Below are 21,643 nucleotides of genomic sequence, written 5' to 3' on the forward strand. Positions count from 1 at the left end.
GGGCTTCCAGTTGTCAAATTCTGGTAGGCTGAAGTACTGGTGCTGTCTAGAATATAGTATCTCTTCACCCTCACTCCCACCCCACTTTTCTCTGGGGAAGTTTGGTGTAAGGATCTGAGCTAAACAGGGCCTTAGAGATAATGTAATTTGACACCTTCCTCAGCATAACATCTGTCATATTGTGTTGAAACACATCCAAGCCTGTACAGATATTCCAGTATATGTATGAAAAATATACTTGGATCTCTTAAGTATTGTGTTGATTTCATTAGTGTGCATGCTGCCCCCACTGACTTGGAGTAAAGGCCTTTGATGCCTTTTCAGCTTGGGCTTATACAGCTTTTCCATACTGAGCTCACAGGTGATCTAACCATCGTGCTGGAGTCCTTTCTCTTTTCTTTTGTGTTCTGAAGATACCGCTATACTGGCTGAGCTATCTACCAGTTGCTATCATTCTCCCAGAGGACAAGAAGCAATACTGTTGTAATATCCTGAAACATCCAGGCTCCTCTCTCCCAACATTGCCATCATTTCTACTCTAGCAACCAGTTCTTCCCTTTGTGAGAATCAGATACAGAATAGACTTTTCCCTTGTTGGTTCCTGCACCTTTTGAAAGCTGTTTTTTCATCTGTAAAGTGAGAATAATAATATTTGCCCTGCCTAACTCTCTGGAATACTGCAGGATTTCAAATAATAGGCATGGGATTATTGGGCAGGGTGGGGGGGAGGAGCAAAAAGTACAATACAGATACAGAATAGCTTTATTTATTTTGCTTGATGTAAAAGCTTTTTAAAATTGTAAATAGCAGTTGGAAATGGAAAATACTCATAGGCCTTTAGAATTCCTGTGAATTTTTTTTATAGGAAGAAACAATTTTATTCCCTTTGTTTTTTTAGAGAAGTGGCTGATTTCCAACTTTCTGTACATTCTGTGCTGGAGAGCAACAGTGATCACTCAAAACCAGATATCCAAGCTCAAGCTCAAAGACTAGCAGAGAAGGTACTTTAACACCTAATTGTCTTTCTTTGATTAGATATCAAGTTTATTACTGGATTTAAAAAAAAATATAGTAAACAGACTATCTCATATCAATCATGCATTTATAGTGATCATTGTCCAAACAAAGTTGACCAATTTAAGTTGATTTCATTTTAAAACTTTACTGTAAAACTATGATTATTTTTCAAATCATATAAAAGATTTGCTCTTGATCCAGCATCTTTTAATTTTCTGGCTAAATATTTGGAGGATGACTCTAGAGTATTAATTAAATTTACAGATTATTTGAATCTGGGCAGACTTCTGAATATTTAGGAGAATGTATTTAAAATGCAGAATGAGGTGGATAAATTGGAGCAGTAGATGACAATTTTAAAATAGCTCTTGATCAAGATGATCATAAAATGAAAAGAAAATGATTAGATGTTGATAGAAAATAGTTGGAAATAACTTGTATGATTTAATAAGTCTGTTTTACTCCTAACAGCCAAAGTTTGTTTAGTAGCTGGAAAAAAAACATGAGAGTGATGAATGACCAAATGTAAGTTGTCAGTGTAGTGGTATCAGAATGTAAAGTTAGATCAAATCTGTTAACAAGTTTATTACAAGTGAAGCAGGGGAGAACTGGAGCAGGAGATGGTTTATAATAGAACATTAAGATGATTTATCTAATGAAGGATAACTAAGATGATAATATAGTCCTGCAAATAATTAACAGTTTTTTTTGTAACCTAAGCCAAACTCTTTTTAGAAAAGACATCCATAGCCAAAGAAATTAGACTCTTAGAGTGGGAAAGGACTTGGGGTCTTATCTAGGTTAACCTGTAATAGAAGTGTGAATCCCTTTTTACAGCGTCCCTGACAGGTGATCTCCAACCTCCATCTGCTGGAAGACCTCATGCCTCCTAAGGGAGAGTCTTCTGCATGTAGTCAACTCTGTGAAGAAATTTTCCTTTTAGTCAAGCCAAAATAAAAACAAAGCTTTTAAAAATTTTTATTTTAAAGTCTAATTAGAATGTAAGTTCCTTTCAGAGAAGTATTGTTTTGTTTTCACCAAACACAATGCCTTACATTCACCCAGTAACCATTTAGTGAATGTTTGTTAGGGTGAAATGAAATAAAATCTCTCTCTGCAACTTCTACGCATTGTTCCTGGTTTTGTTGTCTTGTGGCAAGCAAAAGAAGTCTAGTCCTTTGCCCTGGGATTTCCCTTCAGATATTTGAAGACCTTAATAATGTTTGAAGTCTTTTTTTTTTAATCTTTAGGCTAATCATTCTCCAGTCTTTATTTATAAAACAATTAAAGAAACAAAACATTCTAGTGATGTTTTTTTCTTTATATTATAATCGTTGATACCTCTTCCCCCATACTGAGACTTCCATTGGCCAGTTTTTTTCTCATGGGGCCTGGTGGTGTAGTTGAGACTATTACATCCCCTGTTTTTGGATGCTATAATATTAGTTCAGCTTAGGATTCAGTTACCTTCTTTGCTCACCATTACATGCAACATTTGTCCTTTTTTGATCCCTTACACCCATGATTTCGCAGAAATAATGACTAGTGGCTCTGCAGCAATATCAACTAGTTTCATAATTTCCCCACGTTTATATCATCCACTCCTGTTTTCTGAATGCAGTTAGTATGTTAACATACATAACAAGTAAGATGTATCATTCAAGGAACTGATCATTTTAGACATCATTATGAACAGATATATAGAAAAAATATGGATAATTGTCTGAACATCAACTCAATGTTTTACATTATGTGCATTCATGTGCATGCAGGATCTTAAGCCTTGTAGGCACATTATTTTTCAAAAATTATGGCTGGTGGTTTCACAGTGACATTTGCCTTTTCCTTAAGTTCCTTAAGCTGCATATCATCAGGTCTCTTTATTCATATACGTTTAATAAATTAAAAACATGCACAATTTGAGGAACTTGTTCTTAGGAGTCTCAGAGAACTGACACATAGAAAAAGATAACTGTCTAAATACCAGCTAAATTATTTGCATTATGTGCATAAATGTAAATGCTTAACATGAAACTACATGCCTTGTGATGCTCAGATAGAAATAAAATGTGTAAAATTTGTATGTCAGAATAAATGGAGTGTTGTGATGGCAAGTCAACATCTCACTACTATTTAGAATTTCAAAGAAGAATGGAGTCCTTCAGTGGGACAATATTCCAGAATGTAAGAGTAGACAGAAAGTGATGAAAGGGATAAACAAAGGAAGGGAACCTGGAAAGAGTTTGTTTGGGTATAGAATAAGAAACAGTAGGAGAATAGAGGCAAAATGCATTGACTAAAAAGAAAATTCACTGGGTGCCCTTGCAAAGGAAACAGCTGTTCTGATCTTAAGACTGAATAGGTCTCTTTTCACGTAATATTTGATTTAATCTATTTGTATCTTCAGCTAAAATGTGATACCGTAGTGAGTGAAATCAGCACTGGACCAGGGACAGTAAACTTTAAAATAAACAGGGAGCTGCTAACAAAGGTAAGAATTGTTGATGTTTTATATTTTATAATTTAGGTGAAAGGCATTCTCCAATCATGGAAACTCTTCTGAGATGGAATCTTTTGTAATTCATATGGAAGCTTATATTGATTATTTACTCTTCAACAGCTTGATTCAGTTCAGTAAGTGTTTTTTAAGCACCTGTTACATGCCAGATGCTGAGACAAAAATGAAATAGTTTCTGCCCTTAAGGAGCTTACATTTTACTGAGGAGATACAACATATATGCAGATAATGTAAGTACAAGCTATCACTACGCTAGGCACTATGGAAGACACAAGGGAGGTGTAAAAAGTATCTACCTTCTGGGAACCTACATTCTGATTGAAGAAACTGGATTTCATTTAACACATTAAAGGCAGTACAAGACAATGTGTGATCATATACAAAATTGTTTGGTCCGAGTAATAAATAATATCATAGAATCATAGAGTAGACTTGGACTGAACTTTAAAAGCCATTTAATTCACCCCCTCTTTTTTTTTAACAGATAAGGAAACTGAAGCCCAGAGAAGTGAAGTGATTTGTCCATAATTAAGTGATAGAAGCAGGACTCTCAAATCTAGTTCTGTTTCAACTATATAACTGCCCAGGCTTCAGAGATAGGAGACATCATTTTGGGCTTTTTCATGACAATAGTCATTCTATTAGTACTTGTTGATTGAGAAAATATATGACAAAATCCTTAATTCAGTAAAATTTCTAAATGGGTTGATATCTTATTAGTCAGTAGTATCTGTATAGCATCAAAAAGTAGTAACCTATTTCTGTGCAAAGCATGCATCACTCTACAGAAGGTATGTATACTTATTTATGGATTCACAGTAGATTCATGAACCTATTGAAATATAATTATTTGGCTCACAGTTTGAGAACCACTATTTTAGAGCATCTACAATTTGCTGGCCTCTTGATATAGTCTTGTTTGATTTGTCCTTCATGTTCCAGGACATCTGGGAGTAATACTTTTTTGGAGTGATAACCTTTTAAGAATTTTAAGGTGGCATCACTCCATGCTGACTGTGCTTAGAAAAAAAAAAAAGACATATGCAGAGGAGCAAATTACAAAATACTTCGGTGTAATGCCTCCTCCCTAGTGCCTAGAATAGTGTTATACTGATGATAGGCAATAAACAATTCCCTCCCCTCCAAGATTCCGAAACCTATACTGAGAGGTTTTGATCTTCAGGAATTAAGAAGTCAAAAAACAGTCAGGCTAGAAATTTAATTTGGACTTAGCAATGTTTTCATCTTCAGATAAAATATAACCAATTTTTCCCACATTTAGTAATTCTAAAGGAATCATCCATTTATCCAAGCCAGAGCTTCCAGGAGTAGAGCTAAGCAGTTTTTGTTGGAAGTATTCAGTTTCCTTTGCCACTTGCAAAATACTTAATAAAGAACCACATTCCCTTTTCTTCTTTTTTTTTTTAAAATGCGAAAATGGTGTTTAATGAAATTTTGCTTTGCAGCTCTTTCGTATTGAGTAATACCTGTATTTTATGATGGCTGAGTGAAATTTCAAATTAGTTTTTGACAACTTTATGTTGACCTTATTTTCATTCTTTGGTCTTTTTGTTGATGTGCACTTGTCATTTGATTCAGAGTGGTGACTATTCTATGTATATAGTAAGGTGTGTGTGTGTGTGTATTGAACAGGGGAATATTGGGGATTTTTCCCCCCTCCTGATATTGGAATATTTTGTCTCTTGTGGCATAATATACTCAGCTAATAATCAATAAGCACCAAAATTACTGTTTAATTTATTCTAATCAGACTCCTTACTCAAATAGCATACCTTTAATATATATATATATATATATATATATGCACATGTATATATATATATATATGCACATGTATATATATGTAACTTAATAAAATCTTTGTTTTTCAAATAAGTCAGTTACCATTAAGTAAAGTATTCTTCATTAGAATGTTAACAAATATTGTTTTTTTTAAAGGTGAAATATATCTGAAGGGAGGCCCTTTTGTGGCTGTTGACTCAATCTGATACAACTAATTCATTTGAGGTGTCACTTAAAGGAATTAGCCTCAAGACATTGTAGACTGTATTCCTTCTGTAGTTGGCATTGCTCATAAAAGATCCAATGAGACAGAATTTTTTTTTCTGCTCAATTACTGATCAGGATTGAACTCAAAAGATTAGTGTGTTCTGCTGCTTCTGCTTATGGTACCTACTTCCATTTTCTTATTTAGTCAGATATTAAAGAAATAGCCTATTAGAATTTATTTGGCTGCACAGGTAGCCAAGAGTATGCTTATTAGAGTTGCAGTTACGTTAGGCTGCCATTGCCAAGTGCTTAAGAACACATCTTTGCCAGTCACCTAAAAATGTAGCTGAAGTTGTGTGTTTGATTTTGGTGTGGGTCCATTAGCCTTTAACAAAGAAGACAAATAATAGCAGCAGCTAGCATTTGCATAGGGCCTCCTGTGTGCCAGACACTGTGCTCCAGTCAGTGCTTACAAACAGTATTGTCTCATTTGCTCTTCACATCCTGGGGAGTAGGTGCTGTTATCATTAACATTTACAGGTAGAGAAACTCAGACATGTAGGTTAAGTGACTTCTTCAAGGACCTCACAGCTCCTAAGCACTTGACAGGTTTGGTTCCAGACCCAGGGCTGTATCAGCTGGGCCACCTACTTTCCTACAGAGGAAAAACTTTACTGAGACTATTTTAACTGACCAGGTGTCTTGAAAATGTATAGTCCATTATTCTCGAGGGATCTAGGGGAAAGGGATCATCCCCACCTGGGGAAAAATACCTAAAAGTGTATATCCTGCTGCCAGAAAGTTAATCACAAATGAGGTAAGACCTAGCATCTCCTGATACAAATTTAGAGATGAAATTGCTTTGTCTTGTCAGAATTTACATTACAGAGCTACCCTTCTAATGTACCTTCCAATTACGAAGAAACTTTTCCTTTCTCTCCTTACACCCTCTTAAACCCCTTTTGATCTAGCTTCCAACTCTATCATTCCACTGAAAATGCTCTTTCCCAACTTACCAGCATTCTCTTATTTACAAAATCCAATGACCTTTTCTCAGTCCTCATTCCCCCAGACCTTTCTGGAGCCTTTAACACTGTTGATCACCTTCTCTTCCTTTTCTCTCTACGTTTTAGGGACACTACTGTCTCCTGGTTCTCCTATGTATCTGACAACTCCTTCTCAATCTCCTTTGTTGGATCCTCCTCTAGTTAATTCCCTGTAACTGTAGGTGTCCCTCAGGGTTTTGTCCTAGGCCCTCTTCTCTTTTCCCTCCATACAACCTCACTACATGGTCTTGTCAGTTCCCATGGATTTAATTACCATCTCTATGCTGACATTCACAAATCTGCCTATCCTGCCCCAACCTCTCTTCTGACCTCCAATCTCATAACTTCAGCTGCCTTTCAGACATCTCTAACTGGATGTCCAGTAGACAATTTTAAATTTAACATGTCTAACATGTCATTATCTTTCCTTGTAAGCCCTGTGCCCCTCCTACCTTTCCTATTACTTTTGAGGGTAACACTGTTTTCCCAGTCTCTCAGATTCATAACCTGGGACTCCTCCTCAACTCTTCACTGTTTCACTCTCCTTATCCAATCTGTTGGCAAGGCCTGTCAGTTCCATGTTTTCAGCACCTCTCATATACGCCCCTTTCTCTTCTCTGGCACCACTTTAGTGCAGGCCTTCATCTCCTTACACCTGGACTGTTGCAATAGCCTGCTGATGGATCTGTCTGCCTCAAGTCTCTCCACTCGAGTCTATTCTCCATTCAGCCACTGAGTGGTTTTCCTTAAACATAAGTCCAACCATATCACCACCCTACTCAGTAAACAGTAGTGGCCCCCTACTGTCCCCAGGACCAAATACAAAATGCTCTGTTTGGCGTTCATAACCTGGCTACCTCCTACCTTTCCAGTTTTATTGCACTTCATTCCCTGGCATGTACTCTTTGATCCAGTGACACTGGCCTCCAAGCTCTTCAACAAATGAGACACCATCTATCAGCTCTGGGTATTTTCTCTGGCTGTCCCCCATTCCTGTAACACTCCCTCCTCAACTCTACCTACCGACTTCTTTAAGTCTCATCTTTTCCCGAAAGCCCCTCTCAATTCTAGTGCCTTCCGTCTGATGATTATTTCCTGTTCATCCAGTATGTAGCTTGTTTGTATATATTGCTTTATTGTGAGCCCCTTGAGGACAGGAACTGTCTTTTGCTTCTTTTTTATCCCCAGCACTTAGCACAGTCCCTGGTACATAGTAGACTCTTAATACATGTCTAGTTGTTGGTTGGTTTCCTTATGTGCCACATAAATGGACTTTTCTCAAAAACAATGGATGGGGTAGAGTTAGTGGGTCATGACTGGGGAGGGGCACAGAGCAGGGAGGAAGGGAAAGGGAAGAGAATTAACATTTCTATAAAGCCTACAGAGTGTCAGGCACTGTGCTGAATGCTATACAAATAACATGTCATTTGATCCTCACTACTCAGTGAGGGAGAGGGAGTGAAAGGGCTTAACATTTAAATAATGCCAGCTGTGTGCCAGGCACTGTGCTAAGTGCTTTACAAATAATATCTCATTTGATCCTCACAACAACAACCCCGCATATGGCCAACACCCTTTATGGATAAGCTTCCTTTGCAAGAGTCCTGTTCTGAGGCTTGATGTTTGGGAGGGACTGGAGTACAAGCCCTGGCAAGGGCTACAAGCTAAAGATGCTTCAGGTATTAGGACTTCATATCTGTTGTTCAGAAACCATCCAGGTTGAGTTCAGTCGGCTCCCTTCAAAGCTCTAAAACAATTTACTGAGTCATAGAAGAATTGTGATATCACTAGAAGGGGTGCCCATATCAACAAAATCCCATTACTTTGAAATAATATAATAAACATAGTAAAGATTATAATATAAACACATGCAACTGATACCTTAACTGTGAAAATGCACCTAAGCATAACTCTATTTTTAGTCTTTATTTCCATTTGCCTAGCCAGGGAAGTTTTAGGCTAGAATTTTTTTCTTATGCAGTCACCTGAGGGGAGCAGATTTGATGCTTATTTTTTTGATAGTATGACTTCAGATTTAGAATGATAATAATGAAAAGCTACCAGTTGCTTTTGTACCTCAGTGATCACTTAAGGTTTGATAGCACAATTTTTTCAGTCATGCTGCTGGCACAGAGCAGATGGAGAACTCCTCCCACTATGATGACTAGGTTGGTTCATTGTCTAGCTAGAAGAGAAAAATCTAATGTAATGAAGGCCCTTGAGCATCTCTACTGCCTGATGCCTCAGCAATGGCAGCTTAGTCCTTCCTTCTTTACTCATGATTCCTTAATAACAGTGCCTAGCCTCTATACTGGTAGAATCCAGAGGTGTGGTTTCTAGTCTCTTTTTATGTGCTATTATGCTTATTCTGATGATCACCTAATTAGTGACATACTCTACGTAGATATATTCCATTATTATCATTAGGAAAATAAAATGGAATTTTATGAACCATGAAGTTCCACATGATAAGTTGCCTGTACTTTAAGAAAACATATGGAAATGCATTTTGAGTTTCTATAAAAATTCCCCTCCTCCCTCCCATTTTTCCCCTGTGTAATCAGTATGCATTCCATTTGTTGCCATTTGTTTTTAGGCTTTATCATGGGGACTCAATAAAAAAAGTTATGAAGATTACATTCATTTCATGGTGAAATGTACCAGTGTATTGCTAAAAACAGTCTCAAATTCTGCTTTGACTGTCATCTCAAATCAATAAGCATTTATGAAATACCTGCTGTGGGCCAGGCACGGTGTTATATACTGGGTATTCAAAGACAAAGGTAAAACAATTCCTGCCCTCAAGGAGCTTATTTTCTGTTGGGGAAAGGGAATAACATATGTCCATAAGTAAATACAAAACATGTACTAAGTAAATATTAGGTAGTTCTGGATGTAGAGAGGTACTAGTAGCTGTAGGCATCAGGAAAAGTCTGCTGTAGGAGGAGGTGCTTTTTCAGTTACACTTTGAAGTAAGCTAGAGATTGTAAAAGTTGAGAAAGGAATGCATTCCAGGGTTGGGAGACAGCCTGAACAGAGGCAGAGAGACCAGAGATAGTATGTGTGAGAAATAACATCATATGTGGCACTACATAGAATACATGAAGAGGAGTAGTATGTCCGGAAATATAGGCTAGGGCCTCATTTTTAGAGGCAATAGGGAGCCACTGGAGCTTTTTGAACAGAATGGTCACATGGTCAGATCTTTGTTTTAAAAATACCGTTTTGATAGCTGGAGGGGTTGAAGAAAAGAGAGTTTTGAGGCAAGAGAGACTAAGTAGGAGGGTATATCAGTAGTCCACATAAGAGGTGATGAGGACCTGAACTCAGGTTTGACTCTGAATGAAGTCTATATGTTGTTTGTCTGTTAGGATTTCATTAAAACACCATCAAATAAGACCTTGAGTTTATTTTTTTTAAAGTACATGTTGATTTTATTTTTTTTTCAGTTACCAGGGATTTATTTTCTCTCCCACCCCCATACATCATCTTCCCAACTGGAAAAAAAAGAAAGAAAACCTTGTAACAAATATGCACAGTCAAGCAAAACAAATTCTTATAATGGCCATATCTTAAATTGTGTAAGACTTTTAAGTTATTAACATAAAGGTAGGAATAGATGCCTAAGGATTAGGAAACACAATGATGCTAGCTAACATCTTTTTCTTTAAATTAATTTATTTAATTTTAGTTTTCAACATTCACTTCCATAAGCCTTTGAGTTTTAAATTTTCTCCATCTCCCTCCCCCCTCCTTAAGACATGCAGTCTGATAAAGGCTGCACATATACATTCTTATTAAACATATTTTCACATTAGTCGTGTGAAGAAGAAAAGAATTAGAATGAATGGGAGAAACCATGAGAAAGAAAAAAAAGAGAGCAAATAGTGTTCTTCCATCTGCATTAATGTTCCATAGTTCTTTTTCTGGATGTGGATAGCATTTTCCATCTTGAGTCTTTTGGAGTTGTCTTTAGATCCTTTCATTGCTGAGAAGAGCTAAGTCTATCAAAGTTGGTCATCGCCCAATGTGGCTGTTACTTTGTACAGTGTTCTCTTGTTTCTGCTCATTTCACTCAGCATCAATTCATATAAGTCTTTCCAGATTTTTCTGAAGTCTGCCTGCTCATCATTTCTTATAGTACAATAGTATTCCATTACATTCATATAAAATCACTTGTTTAGCCATTCCCCAATGGATGGGCATCCCTTCAATTTCCAATTCTTGGCCACCACAAAAAGAGCTGCTATAAATATTTTTGTGCATGTGGGCCCTTTTCCCATTTTTACGATCTCTTTAGGATAGAGCCCTAGAAGTGATATTGCTAGGTCAAAGGGTATGCACATTTTTATAACCCTTTGGGCATAGTTCCAAAATGCTCTACAAAATGGTTGGATCAGTTCACAATTCCACCAACAATGCATTAGTGTTCCAGTTTTCCCACATCTTCTCTAGCATTTGTCATTTTCCTGTTTTGTCATGTTAGCCAATGTGATAGGTGTGATGTGGTACCTCAGAGTTGTTTTGATTTGCATTTCTTTAATCAATAGTGATTTAGAGCATTTTTTCATATGATTATAGATAGCTTTAATTTCTTCCTCTGAAAACTGCCTGTTCATATCCTTTGACCATTTATCAATTGGGGAATGATGAGTATTCTTATAAATTTGACTCAATTCTCTAAATTTTTTTAGAAATGAGGCCTTTATCAGAGATATGTTTGTAAAAATTCTTTCCTAATATTCTGTTTCCCTCCTAATCTTGGTTGCATTGGCTTTTTTTAATGCAAAAACATTTCAATTTAATATAATCAAAATTATCCATTTTGCATTTCATAATGTTCTCTATCTCTTGTTTGGTCATAAATTCTTCCATTCTTCATAAATCTGACAGGTAAATTATTCCTTGCTCTCTCAGTTTGCTTATAGTATCAGTCTCTATATCTAAATCATGTACCCATTTTGACTTTTATTTTGGTCTACAGTGTAAGATGTTGATCTATGCCCAGTTTCTTCCATAGTATTTTCCGGTTTTCCCAACAGTTTTTTCAAATAGTGTATTCTTATCCCAGAAGCTGGGGTCTTTGGGTTTATCAAATAGTAGATTACTATAGTCATTGACTACTGTATCTTGTGTACCTAACCTATTCCACTGATCCACCACTCTTTCTTAGCCAGTACCAAATAGTTTTGATGATTGCTGCTTTATAATATAATTTAAGATCTGGTATGTACTAGCTAATATTTTGTGCTGGATTTGGAGTTAAAGGACCTTGGCTTGATTCCTGGATGTACTTATTACTTACCAGTGTGACCTTGGGCAGCACATAGCTTCCCTGGACCCTTCTGTGTTTCCTGATCGATGTTTAAAATGAGTGTGTTGGACTGGATGACCTCTAAGGTTCTTCTTATGCTTTATGTAGCATTAAACTTTCCAAATATTTTACATGCATTGTCTCATCTGATCCTTAACCACCATGTGTGGTCAGTGCTACAGGTCTAAATCTCACCATTTTAGAGATGAAAAATTGAGGCAGTTTATGTATATTGAAGATAGAATATGAACTCAGCTGTCTCCTTCAAGTCCAATACTGTCCCACACTGCCCAGAAAAATCTATCTTAAATCAAACTCTATATTAAGAGAAAATATGCCTTATATAAAGATTATAATTTGGCTTCTGTCACAGCACTCTACTAAAACTGCTCTCTGATAATGACCTTATTCTCCTTGAACTGTAGCATTTGACGCTATTGACTACCTCATCCTTTTGAATACCCACTTCTTTCTTCAGCCCCCAAGATACTTTCATTGTCTATTCTTAACTCTTCCAAGTTCTTTTGTCTGCCCCTTTCTCCCTCTACATTCTGTCTCTTGACTCATATAATATAAATTATCACATTCACATGACTCCGAAATCTCTATATCCCAACTCCAGTCTCTTCTCCATAGATTTAGTCTTATATTTCCTGCTGCCTCCTGGTTTTCTTTATTTGGACTTCCCACCTGTCCGTTCCACCCCACCTCAAATTCAACATATCCAAAATTATGGTTCTTCTCTTCCTCCAAAATACTTGGCCTTCTACTTTACTTCTTTATATTTCTTGATGTTACCAGCATCCTATTCATCCAAGCTCTCAACCTTGGATTCATCTTTGAGCCTTTGCTCCCAGTGTTTAGCTTTTGTAAGCTCCTGAAGGTAGAGATTTCCATGGAGAAATTTCAATTCTCTATTGAATAATAAGATAATTATTTACAATCAGTTTTTCACAGTGCTTTTTAAAAAATTACATTCTACTTTCCTTTACTTTTTAGACAGTGCTACAACAAGTATTTGAAGATGGTGCAAATTATGGATTAAAAAGTGAACTTTTTTCTGGTCTTCGCCAGAAGAAGGTATTGGTTGAATTTAGGTGAGTACATATGCTTAATACCAGTTCATATAACTGTCTGAGAAAGTACTTTTTAGATTAGTGCTTTGCAAACATTAACTATTCTTACATCATTTTGCAGTTGAAGAAGCTCAAAAGCAAAGAAATTAGAATTTGAGGTCATAGTGCATTATCTAAGACATGAGTTTATAGATAACCAGTCCAGAGATTTGTACACTATTTAGAACATTCTTTGTCTCTTTTAAATAAACTATCATTTGTTTTCTTAGTAAAAGAATGTCACTTTGCACAGCAACCTTTTGAGACATATGTGTCGCTTTAACTTGCTAAGAATTTTAAACTCTTAAGAGTACAAAGCTTTGTGTGAAGTCGATAAAATGTTAGCCTGGATTATGTTCTGTTATTTTAAATAATCTGAGTAGTTATCCTTACAGCAGTGTTTGTGGTCTATTTTTAAACAACCTGAGAGAAGAGAGTGCCCTACCAGTAGATGGTTGGCCATGAGACATAGTTCAATAACAAAAAAAATCACTGTACATGTTGGTTTTATTTCTGTAACATATAAAGAATAGCAGTGGCAAATTCTTATTTTTGTATTCAGAAAGTCAAAAAATGCTATATAGACAATTAGGTTTTTAAGTTAGTGTTTCTGTGGGAGGACTTAAAAAACAGTAGCCATTGAATATAAGCCACATTCCTAAAATGCGAGTTCTTTGAAAGGAAAAACTAGGCCACACTCAAGTATTATACAAACCTGATTTTGGGAAAATGACTAGCCTCTAATCAGAGCCTTAGCAAATCAGAAAACTGCTTAGTAAATAAGGAATCAAAGAAAGGGAAATAGAGGGTTCCATGGATTACTCCATTCTGTTGATACTGGAACCTGGATAAATAACCCATTCCATCTTTAGGAGTTATATATTTCAAAAGGGCTATTTAAATGTCAGAATAATCCTCTTCCCTTGAAAGTGCTGGGACTTCACAATGACAAGTCATCTCTGATTTTCGCATTCTTTTGATTCTAATCATCACACCAGTCTTCTATTTTGCTACCTTATTTCTGCTTAAAATAATCTTTTTCCATTTTGTATTAGACCATGATTTTAGCTAGGTACATGTAATATTGTGATTAATGGTGTCACCTCATAACTAGTAGGTTCTTTTTTATTAAAAATCATTGTTTCTCCCTGACCTTTGCCTGGTTGACATTTTCCTAAAGCTGCCTAGTGTTCCTCCCAAAAACCCTTTACATTTTTTTGTTTTTAATTTAATTTAAATTTTTTTGTTATATTTTAAGTTTCAAACTGTCTTCCTCCCCACTTTGCATGAGAGAAGGCCACCATTTAACACAGATTTATAAATATGCATAAAACTATGCTATGCATACTTGTGTGTATCAGTTCTTTCTCTGGAGATGGATAGCATCTTCCTTAATAGGTCCTTTATAGTTGATTTGAGTATTTATAGTACTCAGAATAACTTGGTTGTTCACAATTATTCTTTGAACAATATTGCTGTTACTGTGTACAGTGTTCTCTTGGTTCTGTTCATTTCACTGTTTTAAATTTTATTTATTTCTAATTTATGGAATTAAAAAAGCATTTTCATAACGTGGTAAAATTTTTTAAAAAGATGATGTTACGTGGAACTACAAATCTATTATGTACAACTTGCTGTTCCTTTTAAATATGTAATAAAATTATTGTGTAAATTTCTTTTTTCCCTTTTTCCTCTCCCCCCTCAAAGATAGCTACTATTAGAAGCAATGTGTGTGTGTGTGTGTGTGTGTGTATGTATATATGTGTGTGTGTGTGTGTGTGTATATATATATATGTAAAATCATTATATACATACTTTTGTTTATCAGTTTTTTCTCTGGATGCGGATAGCATCTACCTTCATATGTCCTTTGTTAGTTAATTTGGGTATTTGCAACAGTCAAAATGACTTATTCGCTCAAAGTTGTTCTTAAAACACTATTGCTTTTACGGTCTACAGCATTCTCTTGGTTCTGCTCATTTTATTCTTCATTATTTCTTGCAAATAATATCCATGTTTTTGTAAGATCATCAAGCTCATCATTTCACCATCATACCACAATGTGTTTAGCTGCCCCCAATTGATAGACGTCCCTTCAGTGTCCAGTTCTTTGCCACCACAGAGAGAGCTGTTATAAATGTTTTAAAACATAGAGATAGTTTTCCTTTTTCCATAATTACCTTGGGAAACAGACCTAATAGTGGTATTGTTGGGTGAAAAGGGTATACACACAGTTTTATAACTCTTTGGGCATAATTCCAGATTGCTCTCCAAAATGGTTGGATCAGTTTGCAGCCCCACCAGCTGTATTAGTGTTTACCCTTTACATTTTTTAAACTTTGCACAGGAATATAATTCTTGTAGTGTTGTGTGTTTTTTGTTTTTGTTTTTGCAGTTCGCCTAATGTTGCCAAAAAATTTCATGTTGGACATTTGCGTTCTACAATCATAGGTGAGTGCTAAAGGTGATTTTGGGACTATGCTAGAAGTCAAAATTACCGCCAGTGCTCATTTATCTGACTTGATATTCAATAAGATGTACAATTGAGGCTAAAATGTGTTTTATACTGAAAGATTAAATGAAAAAGTTAGTGAGTTGACCAAACAGAGGACAGGATTCTAGCTTTGGTCTGATATGTGCAAGTGCAATGTAACTGATCTTCCTCAATCTTTACACTATACTTCTGTTAATGCAGCCCAAACTTTGGTTTTGATTTCTTGGCTACCACTGAATGCTGCTATGAATATTTTGGTTTTTGTTACTTCTTTGTTTTTGATTTTGGCCTCCTTTCCTCTAGTCGTTTATATGACCTTCTGACTAACCAGCTTTCTCCTTTGTATTTGTATTATTGTAGTTGTCTTCTTAAAATCTAAACATCAGTTTTGACACTGATGCTTCTATTACTGTCAGGTTAATAGCTAGAAATAATGGCGCTTGCTGCCATCTATAGATTAGGGGTAAAAAATCAGAAGGAAGAATTGCAGTATTCCAGGCATTGGATTATATAATGCTTTCCTCAGAAGAGAGAGCAAGGTCCGTAATGCCATCAGCAAAAGGTAGGAGTTCAAAAGTAAAGTGATCTGTTTGTGAGTCGGCCCTTGGTAAAGGGGAGTTTGCTTACAGTACAGTGGAAGTTGCACAGAGCACAACAGAAGCATAACTATTTTGAATCTTCTTCCTTGCCTGAAATTGGTTTAGTAATTGCTAAATTTTCTGTTCACAAATCCTACTAATAGGGGAAATTCTATTCATGTAAAGAAAGTGCAAATTAATTCCTTCTTGGTTTCTGTCACATAAATAGAAAGTATAATGAATGAGCTAATAAAAAATTAATTCATGTGATGAATTTCTAGTAAATGAATAATGTGCTGCATTAGACTTTTGTTATAGAGAAGTAGAAAGGTCTTGTGCCTGAATCAATGGTAAGAATTAAAAACTTTCATTGATTACTAGGGAATTTTATAGCAAATCTCAAGGAAGCGTTAGGACACCAAGTAACAAGGATAAATTACTTTGGAGATTGGGGCATGCAATTTGGTAAGTATGTTTGGGATTACTTTTTCCCCCCTATTTTATTGTAAAATAAAGCCTGACTTAGTTTTCATTAATTTGTTGTTACTTTATTGCAAGAACACAAATAAAAATGTATTCACTGAAATAGACCTTTCTACTTGACTTAAGATTTGGGAGAGGCATATTTTTTCCCCACAAAAATGTTATTTTATAGTTAATGGACAATCTGTAGAATAAAATTGTATAGTATTATCTTTTCTGTCTAAATCAATGTCTTTGCAGACAATTCAGATTTCTGTTAAAATTTAAATGGCTTCTACTACCGAATTTCTTAGTTAAATGTAAAGATTCCTATACCAAGAGAATATAAGTAACCATCACCAGTTTTTCTCCATCATTTTCTTTTCTGCACACACCTCTGCTTCCAGCCCGCATGCCCCTGTCATTTTAATTCTGTCCAGCCCAGCTCTTTTATGCCTCATCACACAAAGAGTCTGCTCACTGTATCATTTACCCCTGTCAGCATTAAGACAAAGAACTGCCATTTTCCATTTCCCTCCGTACTGCCAGAGGGAAGCAACAGGGAAAAGAGAGTGCGAAGGTTAAAAAGGGAACAAGATGGGAAGTAAAATAGCCCTAGGAACTTCCTCTTCCAAAAATATTCAGAACCAGAAAAGACTCAGGTAATCTTGTACATGGAGTAGGGAGGGCCAAGATGAATAAGGTCCTATGTTTATTAAAATCAACAAGAGTCCGGTTTACAGTCTTCTAAAATAGACTTCTGAAAATGCTTAACCATCACAAAGAAAATAGGATTGAAATATCTATCAAGTACAAAATGTATAATATGTTCAGCATTTAGGAAGGAAAGTGAAAGTATAGGAACCTTTGACAACAGAATTCAGATAACAGTCCTTTGGAAGGAATTTTTATTTTAACTCCAGAATGTCCTGTTATGAATAGGCATTACCCTTTTAGATTATCAAAATTTTAACTTGCAGACTAAAAATGTTCATTGTAGTATACTGATTATTCACAGGCTGAGTAGTGAGAGATCATGTTCCACATTTTGCAGTCCACCTGCAGCCCAAAATACAGCTTATAGCTCCAAGTCACAGGCCTCCCTCCTAGCCTTGATGGTCCAATTTCAACAGTTGTCCTCAGCATGTGTTATGTTAACTGGACCAAATTAGACATTTAGCAGCTATTATAGAAGATGTGACCATGATGTACCAAATTATAGCTCCAGGATTTTATTATGATAATGCTTCTCTGGAGTACTGCTATAGTTAATGATCTGTCAGCATTTCCATTATAATCATCACTGTGGAAGAGAGTAGTTTTGTCTGTTTTAGTCATACATACCCTGTAGAAAGTTTGCAGACAGTTCTAAGCACAGAGCTAATTTTTTAATATACAGAGTGTGTACGTGTGTACATATGTACATATGTATAAATGTGTACATACAAATAAATGTTAAAGGGTCTTTATTTTTCCCATTTATGCTTTTATAGAGTTCCAAGCAGTTTACCTCTCCCTGTTCTCTTGATCCCAAGTCACGATTTTTTTTATTCTGGGACTAGACAGCTGCTGGTTATTTAGCAAATTCCTCACTACAACTGTATTGTGTATCTATGGTGCCCATATTCAGACTAAAAATGCATTTGGTTTATAAAGCATATTCCTTTGGTAAAGCCTCATTTAAAAGTATGCTTTTTTTTTGTAATCCTATCTACCCTGGACAACCTGGATATGCCTTATATCTAGAGCACTCAAACCTTATGTGAAAAAGTGTACATCTGATAATCTATCATCTCTCAGATGACTGAGTAGATAGCTTTAGAATATCAACCATAACAATCCCCTTTCATTTCAAAATTTTGCTATAGGTCTAGAAGCAAATGGATTAAAAAAAAATCCCCAGGTACTGCTTCCTGTGAAATTACTGCAAATGGATTCATACTACATACATGTTTTCAGAATAAAAGTATAGTCTACTATTACCACAATGTCTTTTGAACATAAACAGCTTTTCAGAAAGGTTTTTTTCATCCCTTATTCCTATAAAGACACTTTGCTTTTTTGCATTAAAAACCTTAACTACCATGATTCATATTTATTACATAATTTATATTCAGATTCATTTTTGTGAGCATAACTCTTGATTAGAAAGAATTACAGTTTCGGCAGAGTTGAAATGAATATTAATACAGAAACAAAGTTTTTGTTAATGGTGTTAAGCATGAAATTTGAAGCAGAATTTTCATTTGGCATTATATAAAGGTAATTTCTTAGACACGGTGTTTATTCTCCTAGAATTTATAATCTAAGACCAATAAATCTAAGAATATAAATAATAATAGCAAGGATTTATGTATCACTTTAAGGTTTACAAAGTAATTTACAAATAACTCATTTTATCATCACAACAACCCTGGGGAGGTAAGTGATATTATTATCTCATTTGAAAGATAGTCAAAGGACATACGTATGGTTAAAAGCAGGTACATTTTTAATTCAGTAGGGTTGAACAAGAACTCTATCTCTGAATGCTTTGAATTATTTCCTTAGCCCAGTTATGTTGAAAGTAACTAAGGAATTTTAATTTTCTAAGGCTATCCCTCTTCCTAACGTTCCTTTTATTTTATTATGTGTACATATATAAATACATGTATGAGATATATACGCATTGTAAAATAAAAAATTAATTTTATGTAATTATCCATGTCATAGATGATCTGATAGATAAGAATGAAGAGTAAGTGTAGGTATTCAGAGAAGCTAAAAAAAAAGTATGGGAATAGGATTATTGTATATTAATTTATACTGAGCATTTATGTTTGATTTATGTTGGTTCGCTTAGATTTTGGAGAGATACAGAAATGCTGATTATTAAAAGATACTGATGTCACATCTTAGTGTCAAGATGCTAATTTGGTATAAAAGATTGAACTTTTTCATAGAAATATATTCTGATTACATGCTCTTTAATATCCCATTTTGCAGTATATTCACTTATTGATCATTATGTTAGGTCTCTTGGGAACTGGTTTTCAGTTGTTTGGCTATGAAGAAAAACTTCAGTCTAATCCTTTGCAGCATCTCTTTGAGGTAAGTTATAAAAAAAATCTTTGCCCCACTCCCCAAACACCACTTGTACCTGCAAGATCCTCAGAAATTGGCCTGACCCAAGATCTACCGAAAAGCTTTGTAGAAGGCTTAGATGCTCCCTCCTATATGAAGCTGTTCTTGATTTCACAAATAGATGCATACACTCTTGTTAGTGTTTCCTCCCTCCCTAAACTGCCTTTTATCATCTGTTTAAATGTTACATGCCTCAAGTTGAATATAAACTTATTAAGGGCAGGAGCTGTTCTGATTTTGTTTTGGTATCTTATATTTCCATTGCCTAGCTAGCATAGTGCCTTGCGCACAGTGGGCACTTAATTCAATCCAATAATCATTTATATATGCAAGGCACTGTGGGTACAAAAGAAAAGGAGAAATAATCCCTGCCCTTAAAGAGCTTATATTCTACTAGGCAGACATAATACTTACACAGATAAGTAAAATGTAATTTGTAGAGAGAACTGGTTATCAAATTTTAATAAGAAGACTATTGACATACTAGAGTTTGCTCAGAGGAAGATGTGCAGGTTACTGAAGGGCTTTATTTGTGAAATCTTTCATGCGTGACAAAGCATTAATTAAAATTTTGACTTTTTTTCGTAGTAATTACATACATAACCAATAGCTCATCGTAAACCTACCAATTCTTCAACTTACCCATCATCCAAATTAAAAGTATTGTCTATTGCCTCAAAGATTTCTAGACTGTTTCAGAGAGCTCTTTTTGCTCCATCACATCCTACTCTGTATTCATGAGGCTTTTTTTGAGAAGTTGTTTGATTCATTGAGAAATGTACTGAAAGCACTTCTGTAGTCATCAGCTATTCCTCTGGTTTCTTCTGTAGAATAAGGACAGGGATATCATTTCAGCACCTAACATAAACAAGTCACCCATGGAAGATAGTCAGTAAACGTTCATTGAATTAAATTGGTCTGGTGCGTTTTAAAGCATTGAAAAATGTTGCCTTTGTGTTATTAGCAAATGCTGTTTATAATTTTAAGTGATAGATATATTTTTAGTTTTCTGCTCCTTTTCTTAACCATGTTTCCAGTCTTCACCATACAGTTAATCCATAAACAAAGGGCTAAAGTGTTTTGCACAATGAGAATGAGTGAAGCATTCTTCAAGATTATAATTATAATCTATCCGTAGTTGAAAAATACAAGAAAACATATGACAGAGAGAATTCTCTTTTTGTCACTGAACAAATTAAGAAACATGACTTTTCTATGAATGAGAATATTTTATTCTGTTTTTATGTGCTCTTAGTCTGTGTTCATTTTCTGGTGTGTGTCTTTTTCCCTCTTTCACTCTCTATTAGGTCAGGCTTTCTGTCTTATTTTTTCCTACTGGTCCCCTTACGTGATGTTTATCTCTTCATTTGCCCAGTTGAGCTTGTAGTTTCACTTTCCTCTCCTTTCCTTTAGGACCCACAAGTAAAATCTCTTGTGTCCAGGTTCTCTTCAGTGCTAGCTTCTCCATTTTAGGTCCTTGGGGTCAGTGTCTGCATTTTTTCAGCACCACATGGGAAGAAACACTTTAAACATTTGGTATATATATCTGGGACAGACAAGGATCCACTTGAGAATACCTAGAAGGTGCACGGGGGCGGGGGGGGAATATTCTAAAAAACTGTTTTGCGTTTTTAAGTTTTTTCCTTTTTATGTTAGGTAAATTTTTCTGCCACAGGCTGTGTAGTTGAACTTAACACTAAAGGTTGTTTCTAATTTTCAAATGCCTCTAAAGGTTCATAATTTTTTCTTTTGGTGTGTTTCTGTACTGTGCATAAGTGATTATATTTTTATTTACCAAATTAGTAAAAATATTTTTGCTGCCTTTCCTATTAAGAGTTTTGACAGACAAGAGGTTGAAATATTAATAACCTATCTTTATAGCTGTCTATAAATAAGATATGCTTCTTTAGTTTCTGGAATTATTACTTTCTTTTTTTTCTTTTAAAGCTCTTGGAGGATGAGAAGT

General features: G+C 35.4%; 1 protein-coding gene across 2 annotated transcripts in view; it reads left to right on the forward strand.

The window, feature by feature from the left end:
• RARS2 (arginyl-tRNA synthetase 2, mitochondrial) overlaps positions 1–21,643 on the forward strand; it is a 58,240-nt gene that overhangs the window by 5,089 nt on the left and 31,508 nt on the right. For both annotated transcript variants that reach the window (XM_036768750.1, XM_036768751.1), the window contains exons 3-8: positions 899–1,001; positions 3,425–3,508; positions 12,905–13,002; positions 15,416–15,471; positions 16,474–16,557; positions 19,568–19,644. In XM_036768750.1, the coding sequence (XP_036624645.1) occupies positions 899–1,001; positions 3,425–3,508; positions 12,905–13,002; positions 15,416–15,471; positions 16,474–16,557; positions 19,568–19,644 (502 nt within the window). The remainder of the gene's footprint in view (positions 1–898; positions 1,002–3,424; positions 3,509–12,904; positions 13,003–15,415; positions 15,472–16,473; positions 16,558–19,567; positions 19,645–21,643) is intronic.

This window comes from Trichosurus vulpecula, chromosome 7 (genome assembly GCF_011100635.1).
Source record: "Trichosurus vulpecula isolate mTriVul1 chromosome 7, mTriVul1.pri, whole genome shotgun sequence".
NCBI classification, from domain to species: domain Eukaryota; kingdom Metazoa; phylum Chordata; class Mammalia; order Diprotodontia; family Phalangeridae; genus Trichosurus; species Trichosurus vulpecula.